Source organism: Phaenicophaeus curvirostris, chromosome 6 (genome assembly GCF_032191515.1).
Source record: "Phaenicophaeus curvirostris isolate KB17595 chromosome 6, BPBGC_Pcur_1.0, whole genome shotgun sequence".
NCBI classification, from domain to species: Eukaryota; Metazoa; Chordata; class Aves; order Cuculiformes; family Cuculidae; genus Phaenicophaeus; species Phaenicophaeus curvirostris.
In genome coordinates, this window is record NC_091397.1 from 53,407,728 (window position 1) to 53,426,701 (window position 18,974).

The 18,974-nt window shown below is 41.7% G+C and overlaps 1 protein-coding gene across 1 annotated transcript in view; it reads left to right on the top strand.

Moving 5' to 3' along the window:
- Positions 1–690: 690 nt before the first annotated feature.
- Positions 691–18,974, top strand: part of SCRN1 (secernin 1) — a 37,624-nt gene continuing 19,340 nt past the window's right edge. Inside the window, exons 1-2 of the mRNA XM_069860211.1 lie at positions 691–812; positions 11,307–11,466. Of these exons, the coding sequence (XP_069716312.1) occupies positions 11,308–11,466 (159 nt within the window). The 5' untranslated portion in view covers positions 691–812; position 11,307. The remainder of the gene's footprint in view (positions 813–11,306; positions 11,467–18,974) is intronic.

The following is an 18,974-nucleotide window of genomic DNA, read 5'->3' on the forward strand; positions in this document are numbered from 1 at the left end:
GTCCTTCCTGCATCCCTCCCCGCATCCCTTCTTCCCGCATCCCTCCCTCCCGCATCCCTCCCGCATCCCTCCCCGCATCCCTCCCGCATCCCTCCTTCCTGCATCCCTCCCCGCCTCCCTCCCCTGCATCCCTCCTTCATGCATCCCCCCGCATCCCTCCCACACCACATCCCTTCTTCCCGTGTCCCTCCTACCCGCATCCATCCTTCCCACATCCCTCCCGCATCCCTCCCCACGTCCCTCCCTCCCGCATCCCTCCCGCATCCCTCCCCGCATCCCTCCCGTATCCCTCCCCACATCCCCCCCTCCCGCATCCCTCCCGCATGCCTCCTTCATGCATCCCTCCCCGCATCCCTCCCGCATCCCTCCTTCCCGCATCCCTCCCTGCATCCCTCCCCGCATCCCTCCTTCCTGCATCCCTCCCCGCACCCCTCCCTCCCGCATCCCTCCCTCCCGCATCCATCCTTCCCACATCCCTCCCCGCATCCCTCCTTCCCGCATCCCTCCCGCATCCCCACCGCACCCCTCCTTCCTGCATCCCTCCCCGCATCCCTCCCTCCCGCATCCCTCCCCGCACCCCTCCCCGCACCCCTCCTTCCTGCATCCCTCCCCGCATCTCTCCCTCCCTTATCCCTCCCTGCATCCCTCCCGCATCCCTCCCTCCCGCATCCCTCCCCTCGCATCCCCCCGCCCCCCCCCGGCGGGGCCTGCGCGCGCAGGGCGGGGCGGGGGCCGCTCGGCTCCCGTTCCCACCGGCAGGGGCCGCGGCCGCCAGGCTGAGCGCAGCGCAGCGGAGCGACGGGCGCGCCCAGGTGCGGGGAGCGCTGCGGGCAGGGCGGCCTCGCCCCTCGGCCTCACCCCCCCCTTCCCCCCGGGGAACGGGGCCGGGGAGGGGAGCGTGTGCGGGGCGGCGGGGGAGGGATGCAGGGATGCAGGGAAGGATGCGGAGAGGGAGGGATGCAAGGAGGGAGGGCAGCCGGGGATGGATGGCGCAGAGCCGGTGCCCCAGAGCCCGTGCTGGCGTTGTGCCCCCCCCGAGCGGCGACGATGTGGTCCCCGGGAGCGGCAGCGACGTGTCGTGTCCCCTGTCGCCTCCCCCAGCGGGGGGACCCGGGGAGGGGGGACTCAGGGTTGGGGCTGGTGCCTTCCCCGGCTGCCCCTCCGCGAGCTGCCGCCTCCCCTTCTGCTCTTTCAAGGCTGTGGGTCGTGTCTCCCCTTCTTTTTTTGCTGAAGGTGCTTTTTCGTACAGTCACCTTGAAATCCAGGTGCCTCCGTGTACATTTCTAAGCGCGCTGTTAGGCTCGGGTGGATCTGTGATGGTTTCGGCGGAGCAGGGTGATGGGCAGACTTACCTTCCTTCAAGAATCTACAAAATTGAGATCTTCGTGTGTGCTACTAAGGGCTGTGTATGATTAACCTGCTTACCTCCTTTTTTTTTTAAAAAAAAAAAAAAAAAAAGACTTTTTTTCCCAGTACTGTTAACTAGAGAAGGAAAACAAGTAATATTAAACCAGCATTTCAAGAAGAAGACAGCTTATTTAGGGTCCTGATGCTACGAGTTGATATATACAGGGACAGGAGTTGGACTCGATGATTCCTGTGGGTCCCTTCCAGTTCATGAAATTTTATGATTCTGTGTATAAATCTATCCCTATGAAAAATGTCCTTAGAATTGAGTAAAGCAATCCATGCCTGTATGATATGAAACTTTTTAGGAAAAAATTTTTCACAGAAAGGGTCATTGGGCACTGGAACAGGCTGCCCAGGGAGGGGGTTGAGTCACCTTCCCTGGAGGTGTTTAAGAGATGGGTGGATGAGGTACTGAGGGGCATGGGTTAGTGTTTGATGGGAATGGTTGGACTCGATGATCTGGTGGGTCTTTTCCTACCTGGTGATTCTATGATTCTATAGAAGTGGTGGTGCTGCAGTACGCTGTAAATTCCGTGATGCAAACTATCTGCATATGCTGAATTTACTCAGTAGTTTAGAAAAGAGTGACTGACTCATCTGGTTATAAACTATGACTGTTTCAGCTGTTTTAGAACTGATGATTTAAAGCTTCTCTAAATGTGCTGGTTTGTTCATAACATGCACCCCAAAGCCTCTACTCAAACAAAAAGAAGTGTCAAAACAAAAGCTTCATCGTATATATTTAGGAAACAGATCTCTGTGGACAGAGGACTTCCACTGGCTTGAGATGGATCAAGGCTGAAGTTAACTTAAACCATTTATGGTGGTGTGAACTTTTCTAAGCAGTTCAGATCCCAGAACTTACGTAGAGAGGTGTCTAAAAAGGCAGATGTTATTGAGGCAGATGTGGTTGATAGAAATCCTTTACTGAGACTAGTAGGTTTTGTTTCCCCAGGAAACTATATATTTTTGTGGTAACTTCAGGGTTTTTTTGGAAGACTTCTGTGACTTTTTCTTCCTAGTAAAGTGGGGCATGGTTTAAGCTCCATTTGTTTACTCTTGCTAGGTTTGGTATTTTTGGTAAAGGATACTAACTTTGACCCTCCACTCTCCCCTTCAAAAGTCATCAACCGTGGATGCTTTTACATAACTTGCACGTGGGAAAGTGTGTGTGTTTATGCTAGAAACTTCCACTAAGAATTTCTTTATTTATTATGGACTCAAAGAGTTGTAAAGCTGGACGTTGCCCCTGTAGTCTATTGGCCTTCTATATCCGTAAATTCATCAGATTGAGACATTGCACAGGATTGTCTCTATACCTGCCTCTGTCAGGTACCCAAGTGGCTGGTTTCTGCCACAGCACATCCTAATGTTTGCAAACTTCGTTGCTAGTATTTCAACCCTTGTGGTTGTCTCACTTTATCTTTTAAACTAAAGCGAGACTCCCAATGAGGTACTTGGATGCTTTTTATTTTTCCCCCTTGTTAACATAACGATGTTGCTAATTTAAAATGACTTCCAGTCAGGGTGCATTAGCCAGTTGTGTGTGGAGGTGGGAAGTGTCTCCTGTGCGCTGATGGAGACCTAATTGAACTGCAAAACTGGATTGTGCTGGCTCTTTACAAAGAGAGAAAGCTACGTGGCTAAGTATTAGGCAGCAGTTAGCGACTTCACATTATGAAGTAGTGTGTTGTATTAAAAGGCTTTTAGATGCCAGCAGCTCCTAACAAGGGTCTCTGCCACTGTGACAGAAGCAGGAAAGCAGGTGTTACTCTACTAAATGGAGAGTGTTACAAATAAGACCTTAGACTGCAAGCTGGAATAGCAGCTACAAAAGGAATAGAGTTCTGTGACTGCTTGGAGTCTTAATCAAGTGCATTGACATCCACTCAATGAAAAGTCTGTATAAATAATGAATTTTCCCGGTATTCACAGCCTCTGATGGAAATGAGACTGGATCTGTTGTCTTCTGGATGACTGACCCTCACTTGTTTTTAAATAGAACTACATTTTCATTAACATAATTCAGATTACTCGAGGCAAAAATAAGATCCTGTCTTCTTTTGAAAGATGCCTACTTTGAAAGGCTGGATGAGGTTGTTTTAGACAATTAAAATAGAACTGATTGGTGAAGGGGCTGTAAACTTTTGTAACAGCTGAAATCTTACCATTTCTTAGGACTTTAAGTGCTGGAAAGTGTTACCATGCTCATTTGACAACTAGTATCTAATTTGTTAGACAGTCTTAAGAAAACTGGCAGCTGTTGCCAGGAGTATTCCAAATTTTCCCACAAACAGCAAGAGAAATATTTTCAGTTCCTTCCAGACCTATTATGCAGTTGCTCAGTTAAATGACCAAAGAGGGTGTGCTGCTTAGGATAGCTTTGAAGTGCAACTTGATTTTATGCCTGTGTAGGGAATTGCTCCTTCTTGTAATTCAAATGTAAAAGTAAAATTACTGGAGAACATGGCCATCCCAAATCTCTGACTACAAGTTTGAGATGTTGCTCATGTTGAACAAATTCTTGAGAAATTTTCAGCCTATAATTAATGTACATAAAAAAAAAAGAGAGAGGGAAAAGTAGAACATAGCTGTTTCTAAGTTTCAACTGCTGATAACTCCTCTTAGATATCTTCTCAGACACAACTTAGAGGGACAGAGACAATCGAAGTTGAGTGTGGCATCTTCAGGTGGTAAACTGGTGTCCTCATCCATTGGTGGTAAGGAAAGAGTCAAGCAATTTGACTAAATTCTAGTAGTGAAATGTCTAAACTATAGGGACACAGAGAGCTGGCATGGTTTTTTGCTTTATATTCAGGAACAGTATTTGCTTTCTAATTTCTTAATAAATGCAACCTTCCCCTCTTCTGATAAGTCACACATTAAAACTGTCCAAATTGTCAATTAAAAAAATAACTTCCAGTGTTTCCTCAGATGAGAACAATATTGTTATTGTGCTTTTCAGCTTGCTGTCTTTGTTCCGTGCCTGCTGCTGAATGAATTTTGCTTTTCATTTCTGTTTTTGGAAACGTTGCTTTTCTGCTGGATGCGGAGATCACATGTCTCTCTGTGCATAAGACACTGGGCTTGATTTGTAAATGGGAATAGGAGCTTGTCTCAGGCACATCTTAACTTGAAGGTTAGAATAGAGGTTCAAAACCAACAGCTAAACCCTTACAAGAGTTTTCACAGTTGTAACTGACCTTTTTCCTGCCACCCCATTAAAAATACGGAAGAGTTGAGAATAAATAACATGTGGCCTACTTGATATATTCTTCCCTTCCTAATGAGACAACATTGATACAAATCTGAGGACCCTTGTTCAGATGCTGCCTCTCATTTTTTCAGTGTAAATGTTTCTTGCAGGTTAGGTCACTTACCCTTTCTTTTAGCAATGGAAATAGAGATATTGAAACCTTTAAACATTACTGAAATAGTTCAGAAGTATTAGCACAGCTGGGTTTCTGTTTTATAAAGGCTGAAAAATACAGCGAGGAGAAGTCATCCTTTAATACACAGAAACAAGTTATATGTTTTCATAAAAGTTTTAATGTGCTCTCTGGACTTAAAAAGCAGCTCAAATCTCTTTTGCAATATAAATGTTAAAGAAAATGTCATCATCACCAGAAGGCATTCAAACCTTATCAGCAATGAGTTTAGCAGCCCCTGTATTTCTGATAGCTGAAGCACCTGTTTCAGATCAGGTTTAATTTAAGAAACTAAAGAAATGAGGGTGGGAAAAATTGGCTACGTGATCAGTAAAACTTGTCTTCTGGCCGAAGTGCTTTGGAGGTCTGAGATGAAACCCCAGTGTTAACCCTCTTATCCTGGTTTTTGTGGACACCCACACTGTCTTGAAAACACGATGTTGATCATCACCAGCATTTACAGCCGATTATCTAGGACAGTCATAGGTGTGCCTGAAAAACTGGGGCTTCGGAGAGCTTTAGACTTCACCCTGTTCAATACTTTCACAGTTATGCAAAGAAAACTCTTGCAGAGAAACTCAGAAAATGTTTGAAAGATAAGTTTGTGTGATGTATCTATGCAACCTCACTAAGCTGAATGAAAGCAGTGGTGGTGCTCGTGCTGGAAGGCTTGCTAGCAGAGCTATGCTAAGTAATGAATGCAGGAATTATGCTCCCAGGTGAAGGTTTGGCTTAACCAAGCTGAAATTTTGCCAGTTTCCATGTCAAATCATATCAACACAAGGTGGATTTTAGTTAAATTCTACTCATAGTAACATGAGGTAAATGCTTTTCTGTTGACAGCGCTGACTACTGGGTGTCACTGAACTTTTTTTCCTTAATATCTACTTGAGCGTTGTTTTGATGTCTTGTGAAGAGGAGCTGTTATGGTGGTGGCTGACTTCTCATATTTTGCTGGTCTGATATTGGTCTATGTGGTGGTGATTGGGTATTATTAAATTTTTAGGCAAGAGCCTAAATTTTGTGTAGCATATTAATGGCAGAGCTGTTGGTACGTGTGCATCACTTACCATCTCATAAGTGGTGCCTTGTCAGGAGTAGCTCTACACATAGGAATAGCTGCTCCAGGGTTTTTTTCATTTGGTGTAAATATTAATTAATTTTAACAATATATCTTAATTTACTTCTCAAAAACCCTATCTAAGGTAACTTGTATTGAAGCCAGAGGGGTTTTTATGTATGACTTCTGGGGTATCTTTAGCTTTTCTTGAGATAAAGTTGCAGGGCATTAGGTTAGCAGCAATTAAAAAAGAGTGAAGAGCAAATATTGGTTTGGTTCAATGAGCATGAGTTAAATTTCAAGACAGACCTTTTTTTCACCCTGTTTTCTCACACTAATCTTTTTTATTGCCCACTGCTTCCTAGCAAGTGCTGCGATTTCATTATAAGCTTTCTGTTTTGTTTTTTTTCAATTGAAAAAAGAGACAGAGAAAATGACTTGCTGTTGGCAAAACCAGTTATATTGTTTGTGAAATAAGCTTTGGAATTGCTTGAACAGTAAGTTATAAGAACAACTTCAAAACCTAACAGTTCATAATATTGAATTTTAGTTTCTTTTAATTTTTAAAATAAAAAGACATAGCAACTTAGCAACTATGAAACCTACTGTTGGCCAGCCAGCTTTCACATAATTTGTCATTTTGTAAAACTAATAATTACTTTGTTTAATGTCTTCAGGGTATTTTGGCAAACAAGGATAGTGAATTACCTTGAAAAGAGTTGATATCTATTTGGTATGGAAGGATAGAGTTATTTTTCTGAGAAGTAATTTTATTGTAGCATTCAAATTCTTGAACTTCATGAAAGGTTATTTCAGTACCAAGCTGCAGCTTCCAGGGAAGCAGTACACTGTGTTATTCTGGAAAAAAAAAAAAAGGCAAAAAAAGTCTTGAGCAAGTTAGTATGAAAATCTTCTTTCAGTTTGGATTCTAACTTGCTAAGCTCAGGGTGCTTTGTTATGAATACATAGGTATTTCAGTTTTCCTGGGTGGAGGGGAAGGCTCCAAAACACACTGAATAATTTATGCTTGTCCCTGTTCTCCTAGGAGCGTGGCTTCAGTCTCTGGCAGTCATGTGTTCAGGAGGGGAGGATGAGAAAATGCAACAAACTGCATGTCCATTGCTATAACAGCCTTATTTCTCTGTTCCTTTTTTTTATAAGTGCAAAAATGACATCTAAATGAAGCTTCTATTAGATTATGGCACAACCTTTTTATACAAACTTAATTAATAGCAGTTTTATTCATCAGTGACCGCTCTTAAAATTCTGATACTGAATGAATTTGGACACTAATAGTGCAAGTTGAATTTGTGGCCCTTGTTAATACATGTTAGCATTTGTAAGATCCTCATGCTGTGAAATGAAAAATAATCTAGGGCAAAATATTCCAGATCTTGATATTTTCAACCCGAAGATTAATTTTTTATGCCTATCAAGATTTATGGGTTAGTTTTCTTGAGGTGGTGCTAGGCAACAGCACTTCCATGTTCACTCTGTTTCAGGAGTATAGTGATGTTCAGATATATTTATAAAGCCCTGAAAGTTGTCATATTTATTGTTTCACGTTGTGACATTTGGAGCCAAACGTTGCCCAATGAATGTTACTCCTTCCTTTCTTCATCAAAGTACTTAGGAGCTCATCTGTTTTACCATTGACACTAATGGTGATTTGTTCATGGAATTTATTTGGCTTGGCAGTCTTTAAATGAGATTTCTCACTATGAGAGAAGATCTTAATAAAGGAATTTGTTAAACAAAGCTTCTTCATAGTGTCAGAACACGAAGTAAATGAAGAGCAATAGTGATCAGGAAACTCTACAAAAATATGACCGTGTGCAACGTTGCATCCCTGCTGTAGTACAGTTTTTGTCGAATAAAAAGCTAGCAAGCGGAGTGTATTTGTGGCTGTTGCTCAGAACTGGTTTTCCAACTTTTGTGCCTGCTGTGATTCTAGATCACCCAAGTGTGGTGCTTGTTAACTACCTGAAGCTGCAGCAGTTTTATGTAGAGGCATAGCGTAATGTACAGCTCTTTGCTTCTAGTGTTTTTGTATGCGGAATGATTTTGGATATATCCTGTAATAGACTGTATGGTCCCCGTTTCTCTTAACTTGTGGTGGCCCATCTATAAGTGTAACGGTCTGCAATCAAATCAAGGGCTTGTTGACATACGGTGCAGGTTTACATCTGTGTGCACCAAAATCCAAGTCTGAGGTAGGATCTGTTGTGAAAATCAGTCCTGTATGCGAACATACATGGTTTAGTGTTTGATAGGAATGGTTGGACTCGATGATCCGGTGGGTCTCTTCCAGCCTGGTTATTCTATGATTCTATGATACTTTGTGGTAAAGAACTATTCCCATGAATGTGCAACAAAGTGCTCTTTGAGATGTTTTTGCAGTCATTCCCAGTGTTTTCTAAGGTTTTCAGGATTGCTCTTCATTGGAGGAGCAAATAATCTGTGAAAAAAAGGATTAACAGTAGGTGGATTTGAAAGTTAGCTGGGTTTATCAGAGTGCTGTGAAGGAGGGGTATTGTGGCTCTCCTGTAGAGGAAAGATACTTGTTTGGTATTGAGTCAGGATGGTGAGAGGGCAAAGAGTTGGCAAGGGTGTGAAAATGAGAATGAGCACAACCCGAGCTGAACTAAGAGAAAAGGAAAATGAAGTGGGTGAGTAGAAATGTCCTGCTTAGGTTGCCTCTAACAGACTGCTTTAGTTACGTGATTGAGTAAGATAAAAGTTCAGTGTTCTGAACAAACACAGGTTGTGGGTCTATCTGAGAAGCTGCAGTGCTTGTCGTATTTGAAAGGAACCAAATAAGGTTCTGGGCAAAACTGCTACCCAGCAAACTGAGTAGGTTTAAACTGTCGTAGACTGCTAGCTAGCTTCCTTCTCTAGAAACGTAATTTAAGATCCCAGTGCCAACTCTTACAACAATTGTGTTTTCAGTACAAGGTTGTAACATTCAGCTTGCAATGTTATATAACCCCCCTGTATGAAACATATTGTGTGTTGAAGTGAACTCTAGTTATAGAGTACCTTATTCATACTTTCATACTTCGAAAGTATTACCAATATGGCAATTTGGTTTGGGTTCAGTAGCTGTTGGTATATTTAAAGGAGAAAAAAAAAAAGAATCTAACAAAGACAAATGAGCCTGCTTTATTCCACTGAGAACTTAATGAGTTTGTAGATTATGAGGCATCTACAGGTTTTACATTTTTTTTTTCCCCTGCCTACTTAGCCTGCTGGTATGTAAAATTCTGCCTCGCCTACCCTCCAATTCATTCAATAACACGGTGCTGAAGCATTACTTCCCATCTTTTTAAGCCTACCTGACAATATGTTTGATATGTAAGGTGAAGAACTTAATTTAACAAAAATTAGCACTGTGTACTGCTCTAACCTTTCTTCTGGTCTGTTGGATGTCTAATGTCCTTCAGCTGTGCCATATATTCCAAGTAAAGCTACTTATTTTGTGTTTAGAATAAAGAAAATGTTTATTTTGAATACTGAGGTTACTGAGATTCATAGTAAGCCTGCAAGTTATTCAAGATTTTGGCTGGTCTGCTAAGGCATCAAAAGATGAGTTAAGAGCACTAAACGATGACTTACCTGAAGGTGGATGTGACCTCTTAGGGTGCTGGAAAGCGATTACGTTGGCTTTGTCTTCATGTCTGTCTGCAAGACACTCATCTAGAACCAGTAATGTACTGGCATGTACTGGCACAACATGTAAGTCTGCAGGTGGGTGTCCTCTGCTGGATGTATTTTGTCAGCTAAAGTCATTCCAGCTTTTAGTAGATAGTCAAAACTCTGCTTGTAAAATGGGTTTTGTTTGTTTCCTAGTGCATTTTCAACTCAATAAACTGGTTATTCTCATATATGATCTTACCTAAATCAAAAGGTTCTATGAGTTTCCTAGACAGTTCGTCACCTCACATTGTGTTGATAGAGGACTGTAGTTCTTTTTATTACATCCAGATAAGCTTCCTCTGAGCTGACCTGTTCTTCTATTATCAATGCACACCTTCTCTGAAGTCTTTTTGCAAGACTGCGTGGCAGTGTGACCTGTTCATAGTCTATAGGCAAGCTCTTAAGTGTTTTCTTCACAATTACCACTTCATGGATTACAGCCTTTATCCAAAACGCATTCTTTCTTTGGTTTAATATTGGAAGCCTGTTATTCTGTGAGAAGTGTGTGCTCAAATGGTTCTGCTTTAAAAAAATGTCAAACTTGAATGGTTTGAAATATGTCCAAGTTAATGATCAAAACTGGCTTTGCATGCATCACCACCCTCAGTGCTGTCTTTCAAATAAATTAGCAGCTTTTAAGGGGGAAACTTTTGGTTGTGTTGATTGTTTCTAAGGAATACAAGTGTGTGCAGATAATTTCACTTTTTCAGAATATTATGGAGGAAGAAGAAGAATGCATTTAGTCATTTTGAGGCTGGAATTTCTGATGCAATGATAAGATCCATGAAGAAATCTCCGACGTCTGTTTTTAGCGCTATTTTAACAAGCAATAAGCACTCCACCTTTTCCTTTTTTAGGCTTATGTGCCAGAAGTTGCCCTGGATGATGGAAAAGATGTCAGATATGGCAATGTACATGAGACCAGCTGCAGTAGTGTCAGGATCCTGCAACAGTTTACGTTTTTTATCAACATATTAGCCCTGCAAGCACTTCAAGTGTTTGTGCTATCCTATAAGCATTTAAAAGAATATTCACATTAGCTTGCATAAACAAATAAACTGCAATCAATTAACTTGAGGCAGGAGCAGTCGTGCAGACAATCCACAGAGGAAATGAAGTGCAATTAGTGCTTCAGCCTCTCTCTGATCGCAGTCGATAAATTGATGGACAGGTTTTGATATAATTGTTCTATATCTTTGTTCTGTTTCTAGTTACACCATTGTCCTCCCTCAGGAATCTCTCAAACATGTTTTCTCTTTCCTTTTTTTAAAGTTTTAAACTGCATGGGAGTGGAGAGTATAAATTATTTAAAGTTATTCTGTGTCTCTGCACTTATCTGAGTCAGCAGAATACATCTGGGTCATATGTTACTTAGCAGCTCTGGTGCAGGATATCTTTTTTCTTTCTGTGGGGACTAAGTAGACTGGTTAAGGTAGAGTCATCTTGCCTTTATTTCTCTTCTTAATCCCCTCACATGGCTTGGGTAAAAAGTATCTGAAAATGACTATAATTTTTTTTTTATTATGTATAGATAAGTTTCCTTTGAGCTGACCTGTTCTTCCATTATCATTGCACGATCAGCTGATGGGTCAAGGGAATGCATCGTCTCTTAGCTACAACAAATAGCAGTAGACTGAATGATTCTCTAATGCGTGTACTTGTGAGTTCAGCAAACACAGCTTCTGTTTGTTTGCTCCTCTTTGCCTTTCTAGGATGGCTGTAGCTCCTCCAAGTTACTGCTTTGTAGCCTTCCCTCCGTGTTCTAAGGATGGGCTGGTGGTGTTTGGAAAGAACTCCGCACGGCCTAGGGATGAAGTGCAGGAGGTGGTCTACTTTCCTGCTGCAGATCATGATCCAGGAAGCAAAGTTGAGGTAAGAGTAAATTGTTGTATTCAAACTGTGAGAAGTTTCTGTTATTGGAATAAATGAATGCTGTCTTCTTTTCTTGTCAGATTGTGACTAGAAAATTGTCTCGACAGATTGGGACTCTTCACCAAACCTCTCTTGAGTAGAGAGGAGACAGGATTTTTGAAAGCAAAACTCAGAATATAACATTTTTGTTTAATTGAGGAAAAATCCATGATCCGTACTTTCTTCAGCAGACAGATTAAGCTATTCACATCCTGTATTTCTGCACTGCGTAGCCTATCACTTGTCTTTTCTTTTTAAGGGAAAAATATCCCAGCTAAATGGAACTGGAAGGAGATTTTCAAAGTCTGTCGCTTGCCGTATGAATTGTTTTCATTCATGGTGGTTGTTTAACAGTTGTAATGGGGCCTGACTATACCAAGCATGTTGCAAAACAGGTAGCCAGAAATCTCTGCCTTGGAGAACTTTTGCTCTAAGGGAATGTCGGAGAAGGAAAACAAGAGCATAAGCTTTGAAAGCCAAACATAACTCTTGTAGGTACAGTTGGCATCGATGACAGTATTCTTCAACTGAGGCAGCTGCATCGTGGTCAGTTTTCAGTGCTGTTGCTTCTCTCTGAGTTTGGGCTGGATGTGGAGTCTTGAAGCTGAAGACTGACACCATGGGTACAGGTTGAATGGGACCCTACTGCAAGTAATTTTAATTTCGTCTACTACTGCAGCCTCACTTTAATGACAGGAAAAATGAAAGGATAAGAAGATGTGAAGGATGAAGCAAGGGGACACAAATGAAACTAAGGCCAGTGACAGCAGTTCATGTTAGGACCTCTTCTAAATTTCAGAGTGTTTGATGCTGTTCTTCCTAACACTTAATGTTCTCTTGAATCCTGTTGCTACCAGCATCTCATACAACTCATGCATTGTTAAATGGTTTAGTCTGGGATATAAAGAAATCCTCTGCCCCTGGCTGTATCTGTATTGGTATCTCAATCACAGACCTGTGCTACTATACAGAACACAGGTGTGACAATAAGAAAACTTCAGAGCAGTTTTTAAAAAGCTTTTCTTCATAGAGATGGAAATTAATAAAACATCCTGTTATGGTGGAAGAAGAACTTCCAAAAGCTGCTCTGGAGTGTTTGTAGCCTTAAAGGAGAATACTTCTTAAGAGCTTGATGTTAGATTACTTTGTTCTTTTGATGTCTTTGCCCTTTTGATGTCTTTGCCCTATATCTTACTCTTCTACGAGATTGCTATAATTTGTTGAAAAGTATAATTAAGCCTCATATAATTTATTATGATCCCTCTTCGACTTCATGATTAACCAGTTTAATGCCTTTTATAGAATTAAGTTACAAACTCGACTCTTTCAACAGTCCCTTTAGAAGCAGGGAGGACAATCCCTTTGCCTAGTAGACTGCAGTTTATAGATTTATTCTGCTAGTCGGCATCTGCAAGCCTTCCCCTTAAATATTAAACCTTTTTTTTTTTTTCTGTTTTAAATTATGGTGAAGTTTGTTGCAATGTACTGAAGGTGCGCTCGTAGACAAGGGGCTGAAGTGGGCCATTACCTGTGTGAGAGTGCACAATTAACAAAAAATGGCTCAGTAATTATTGCCTTGAAGGAATCAGGCAGGCTGTGCTTATATAGCTATCAGCTACTTTGTGGGAGGGCCTTAAACAAGGGAATTCAGTGAATGCCACAAGTCATTTTAAGCGCGATCTTTGTGGTTCAATCTACCAGGCAAGTAACCCTGCTAACTCATCAACATAATTCCTTCCCTCCATGTCAGCAGGTTCCCAAGACACTGAACAATGGGGCTTTTCATAAACGTCTGCTCTGTGTGTGTGTGTGACAACTTTCTCAAAAGTTTGTTCTTGTTTTGCATGGTAATTTTGCCGGGGCAGATGCTGATCAACACTCTTACTTGTTGTAGTGGTCAGTCTAGTAAACTTGTGCGTGCGGGTGAAATATTGCTCCCTTAAGCATAAATATAGTCCTTTTTTGCATTTCTCATTGCACATCCCCAGATATGGATTTAAAAAAAAAATTCATGTATTAGTGAGAATTCATTTTTTTAAGAGTTTTAAGATGCAAGCCCATCTGTCTTATTTTTAAGGTAGATTTTACTAAGTTCTCTTGTCCTCTACTAACCTGCTGCTTACTCTGATTTTCATTCTCCTGAAGAAGTCTGGAGTGGATGATCCCCCTTTCTTCAAATTCGACCTTTTATCCATGATTTGAAAATAGCCATGGTTGCTTGCTTCAGTATAGAGCGGTAAAAGCTCTTTTATCTTAATAGCACACAACTTCTTACGGAGGGGTGGAAAGGGGAAAACAGAAAGGATTTTCTACAATGTCTATCAAATTGTGGAATATTCAACATTTTTCTAATATGTTTGTATTAAACACTCTTCTGGGCTTAAAGCCAGCCCTCTGTGGGGTAAGAGGAATTTTGTGTTCTCTAAAACTTTGTCACAGTTATGCCTTAGTTGTTTGGGATTTATTTTTTTTTAATATTTTTTTTTTAATATTTTTTTTAATAGCTATTATTTTAAAGGATTCCATCCTACCTCCCCTTGCTCTGAGTTTTCGGAGGAGCAGTAAGATTGTTTGCTGTGTTTTAATCTGAGCACCACAGGCATAAAACCTCACCTTTATCTGGTGTTGCAAGGTAGATGCAAAGCTTGGAAAGTAGTCTTTGACTGTATTAAAGGTGGCTTTGTATCACCTGGAGTTTTCTTAATTCTGATGTTTGTAATCTATTCACCAGGTGTCATACCAATCTTACAGTTCACCTCCAGTATACTTTGATTCACTTTTATGCTGGCTGTTTGGGTTATCTACATTATATGTTGGGGTAAGGTGCTCAGAATCTGGTAAGAGAAGCCAAGTAGCAGCTGAATCTACTGACAATTTGCTTTTTAGGAAGCCTCCAGCTGAGATTAATAGTGCCACACTAACAGTCATGTTACTGCAGTGGGGAACTTGAACCTGGGCACCTCCACTAGGTACCTCCATGGGTGAGTGTTGGCTAGCAGGAAATCGTGATGAAACTCAACAGTGTTTGTGCTCACGGTGAGAGTTAATTTTCATAGAATCATAGAATAACCAGGTTGGAAGAGACCCACCGGATCATCGAGTCCAACCATTCCTATCAAACACTAAACCATGCCCCTTAGCACCTCGTCCACCCGTGCCTTAAACACCTCCAGGGAAGGTGACTCAACCACCTCCCTGGGCAGCCTCTGCCAGTGCCCAATGACCCTTTCTGTGAAAAATTTTTTCCTAATGTCCAGTCTGAACCTACCCTGGCGGAGCTTGAGGCCATTCCCTCTTGTCCTGTCCCCTGTCACTTAGGAGAAGAGGCCAGCACCCTCCTCTCTACAACCTCCTTTCAGGTAGTTGTAGAGAGCAATGAGGTCTCCCCTCAGCCTCCTCTTCTCCAGGCTAAACACCCCCAGCTCTCTCAGCCGTTCCTCATAAGGCCTGTTCTCCAGCCCCCTCACCAGCTTTGTTGCTCTTCTCTGGACTCGCTCCAGAGCCTCAACATCCTTCTTGTGGTTAGGGGCCCAGAACTGAACACAGGATTCGAGGAGTGGTCTCACCAGTGCTGAGTACAGAGGGAGAATTTTTACTCTGTGTAGATAAAAAAGGCTGTAGTCTAAAGGCTTACAATTCAGAGATAATTTAGGAAGCTGCCTTTTCTTACCTCTCAGGTGAGAGCCAATAACTGGCTGTGTAGCAGCCTGTCTGATGCCAAGTGCAGTCAGACAGTTTACCTCAAGCCACCTGGTTTAACCCAACCTTTAGTCTTTGCACAGCGATGGAGACGCCCTGTGCCAGCAGACAGCAACTAATAAAAGAGAGAAAGCGGTTGCTGCCTTCAGCAGAGTCTAGTGCTTGGCTAATGTGAGCTTTTTCTCTGTTCTGCTCCATTGCAGGCCACTGGCCTTTAAACTAATGTGTTTGACTTCCCTTTGTCACATTATGCTCTAGCGAGTAGTAGTTAAGAGGCAAAAGCCATAATCTTCTGCCCTCTCAAAGCCTCTGTTTTTACTATAGGAGTGCTGCTTTGTTCCTTTCTGCTATCAAAGCAAAGCTGGTTAGCTTGAACTGCTTTTCAGTAATCTCTTTAATTTTTTTTTAAAATATTATTATTGGAACAGAGTGGGAGAGGAGGGAAAGTGGTGGAATTGTGTGGGGCAAAAATCCAACCGCTATCCCATCTTGACCCAAACTGTTTGCTGTTGGCAAAACACTAATGTGTAAACAGGTATTTCAAAGTAGTCAAGCAAAGAAATCGGTCCTAGGATAACTGAGAGTTCCAAGGATATCTCCATGATGGGCTTTTTGTGGCTGGTTTGAAATTTATTTCTCACTGTTTCAAAAAACCAAATTAATAAGCTTCACCCTTATTTCAGTTTTACTTATGCTTCATCACCCAGGATGCTGCTAGATTTGTAGCTTAAAAAAATAAGAGGTGATTTCTTGACTGCTAAATAAATTCTGACATTTGGTGTCTCCAGAGAGTATTCTCAGCCTTGAGTGATTCGCTGCACTTTGTGGTATTTCATTTGTTTCAAGATTTTTATATTTTGTTTTGTTGAGCACATTTCTCTACTCTGGCTCACACGCCTGAGGCTCCTTGGTGGCTTGATAGACTAGGTCAGAGAGTGTTTAGTTTTGCTTTTTGACAGTGGAACTGTTTGGCTTTTTTGGCTTCTCTGATTCTTTTCTTGAATAAAATGCATCATCGCTTAGTCTTCAAGATAAGTGAGTGACATTGCTAGAGATGGGAGGCATACAGATTCAAATTTTACAGTTATTGATTTCAATTAATAGAAACAGCTAGAAACAACACTCAAATACGGAAGCTTATGTAAAGCATACTAGGGTCTTCATAAAAAGGGGAAACTCTTCTTAATATGAAGAAGTAAGAGGCACTCAAATGTGGCAGAAATTGCTTTTGTTCTGTATTTGTACACTTAGTAAATGCTGCTGTTGTTTATATCTGGCTACAACATGAGGATACAAGTACTAGCATAGCCCGTGTTTTTGAATGCTTGCTACCTGAGGATTCCTCCTGCCACTGGAGAGAATTTTGTGCACCGTTCTGGTTTGACTACGTGGCTGCTAGAACTAGGACTGATTGCTTGAAATGGACCTAGGCTAGATTTATTGTGGTGTATGGCTGTCTCCACTGCAGCACATGAATTTTGCTGCTAGTAGGAGATGTCATGGCTGTGTTTAATGGGTATTGTAAACTCATCCAGGTGTCTTCCAGTGTATGCTTAGTGCTGATTAGTGCATAAGTAAGCAGTGGTAACAGCAACAGCTAGCCACTTCTGGATTGCATGCTTCTCCTTGCATATTTCTCTGTTCAAAGAATGGCTATTCTCATTCCTTTGAGCTCTACTGCATTTGTTCCTGTAAATAAGCAGCAAAAGAATTATCTATAAAACGCATTCTGTCAGGTGCATCCACAGGCGATGGTGCAGACATGGATAAAACAACCATGTTCTATTTTTCCAGTCCTCCACATCTCCATGGTGGGAGAGCCGGGGTCGCCTGTGTCACCTATGGAATTGCCTCTCTAGACAGTTTCAACCAGGCTGTCAGTCTTGATATCTTCATGTCCATGGAAGCAACAGGCTGAGAGACTGCCTCATCACATTTTTACTCTCCCTCTTTGGGGAGGGGAAGCAGCTGTGGTGCAACTTCTCAAGTTACTGCAATAATACAGATATTTTGTCTGTTTTCAAATATGTGCTATGGTACAGCAGTGCTTGAATCAGCTAAACAAAAAGTTAATACCAAATTAGAGCCTGGATATGATGAGGGGGTGGTGTGGGGTAGTATAGAGTCTCATGGCCTTTCTTCAAAGATCATTTCTTTCTAAAGCATTCCCTGACTATTGCCTTTGTTATTCAGGGCTGAAGCCTATGTGATTTCATTGATATTTCATAATGAGCTGACTGACAGTGCTAGGAATCGGGCTTCTGCAGCCCGAGTACAGTAGGAGTTGCACAATAGTTTCTTTTCATTAATGAAAGAAGAAATCTCTTGTGCTTATGACTGCCGTGTCTGGTTTTGGAACACCTCCAACGTATCTGCATGCTCTAGCTAGGATGGGAAGTGCATTTGTGCCTTGTACTATACTTAGAACTGCCTTGGTATGATTCTTTTCTTGGTACTATAAGTGAAATAAAAGTAACGTCATTGGTTTCCAGCCTGCTCAGTTCTTTTTAAATTCGTTGGCTGCATCTCTTGTATGTGAAACCTCTGTTCTTTTCCCGTCAGGAAATATGAAAGTATTTACTGTCACAGGGTGTGATGCCAGTTACGTAGCTTTCAGGGCTGGAGTTCTAGCAAATCAATGGAGCCTGACACCACTCACTTATAACCTTTGCTACCACCAAATGTGTCAGTATTCTTCTTATTTTAGCCTTCATACTCAAAGAAAAGTGTTAGTGTTAGGAAACGCTGAGGCTGGGTGCTTCAGGAATTTTAAAGACAGCAATTAGAATCACAGCAGCACCTTATGTCTATTTTCTTTGTCATTGCCTAGTTTGGCACAACTCTTGGTAGAACAGGCTGCTCTACTGTTGTGCGGGGGGGATTAGCCAGATCAGTGGGGTGCAGGAGAGGGGTCAGGGACGTTATGGTTTGTGCCTTCTTTTGAAATCTTGTCATTGTCTGAGCTCCAGATTCTTGAGACCTCATGGCCAGTGAGGTTTCTTGGTGAATAATGTTGTCCTTCCCTCGCTGTTTCCTTCTGTGTCTAAGCTGTTATAAGCACATCTTCTGATTTCTGTGGAATGGGTAGCAATGGTTTGATGTGCTACAAATCTAGTGACTGGCTTTATTTGACCTACCTATGCAATTGATATGTCTTGGCTACAGGTGGATAGTCCAGTTCCTCTCTTTCCTGCCTGAAGATATTATTTTACCTGGAGAAGAATTTCCCAATCTTTTTTAATTTTTTTTAAGGAGAGGTAGTGGAGTTATGAAGACTGAGAGGTTTATGTTCAAAATTAATAATCTATTGTCTCATCTGTGCCTCAGTTTTTTAAGAAACTCACAGCTATTATGAACAAATATGAACCAAATGCCTGCCTTAATACTTATCAATCCTATATGGTTTGACTCGATGATCCGATGGGTCTTTTCCAACCTGGTGGTGATTCTATAAAGTGCCTGCTTTGCTGCTTTCTGAAGTAAGTCATTCTAATGTGAAGGTAAAATCTCGTCAAGGCTTTTTTGTCATAGTCAGGAGCCGTGGCAAAGGATTGCTAAATAAGAATCAAGTCCATGATAGTTTTCCAAGGCCTGTCAGCTACTGTCTCATTGCAATGGTTTTCTGCTATTTGGTCCTTCTAAGGCAATTTGCATAAATTGTCTGTGTACATGATTATGATATGGAAGTTGAAAATAACAACATGAATATGATCTGTGTTGCATGGGGAATGTAAAAAAGCAGTATAGAAGGTGACAGCTGTATTCTGGCC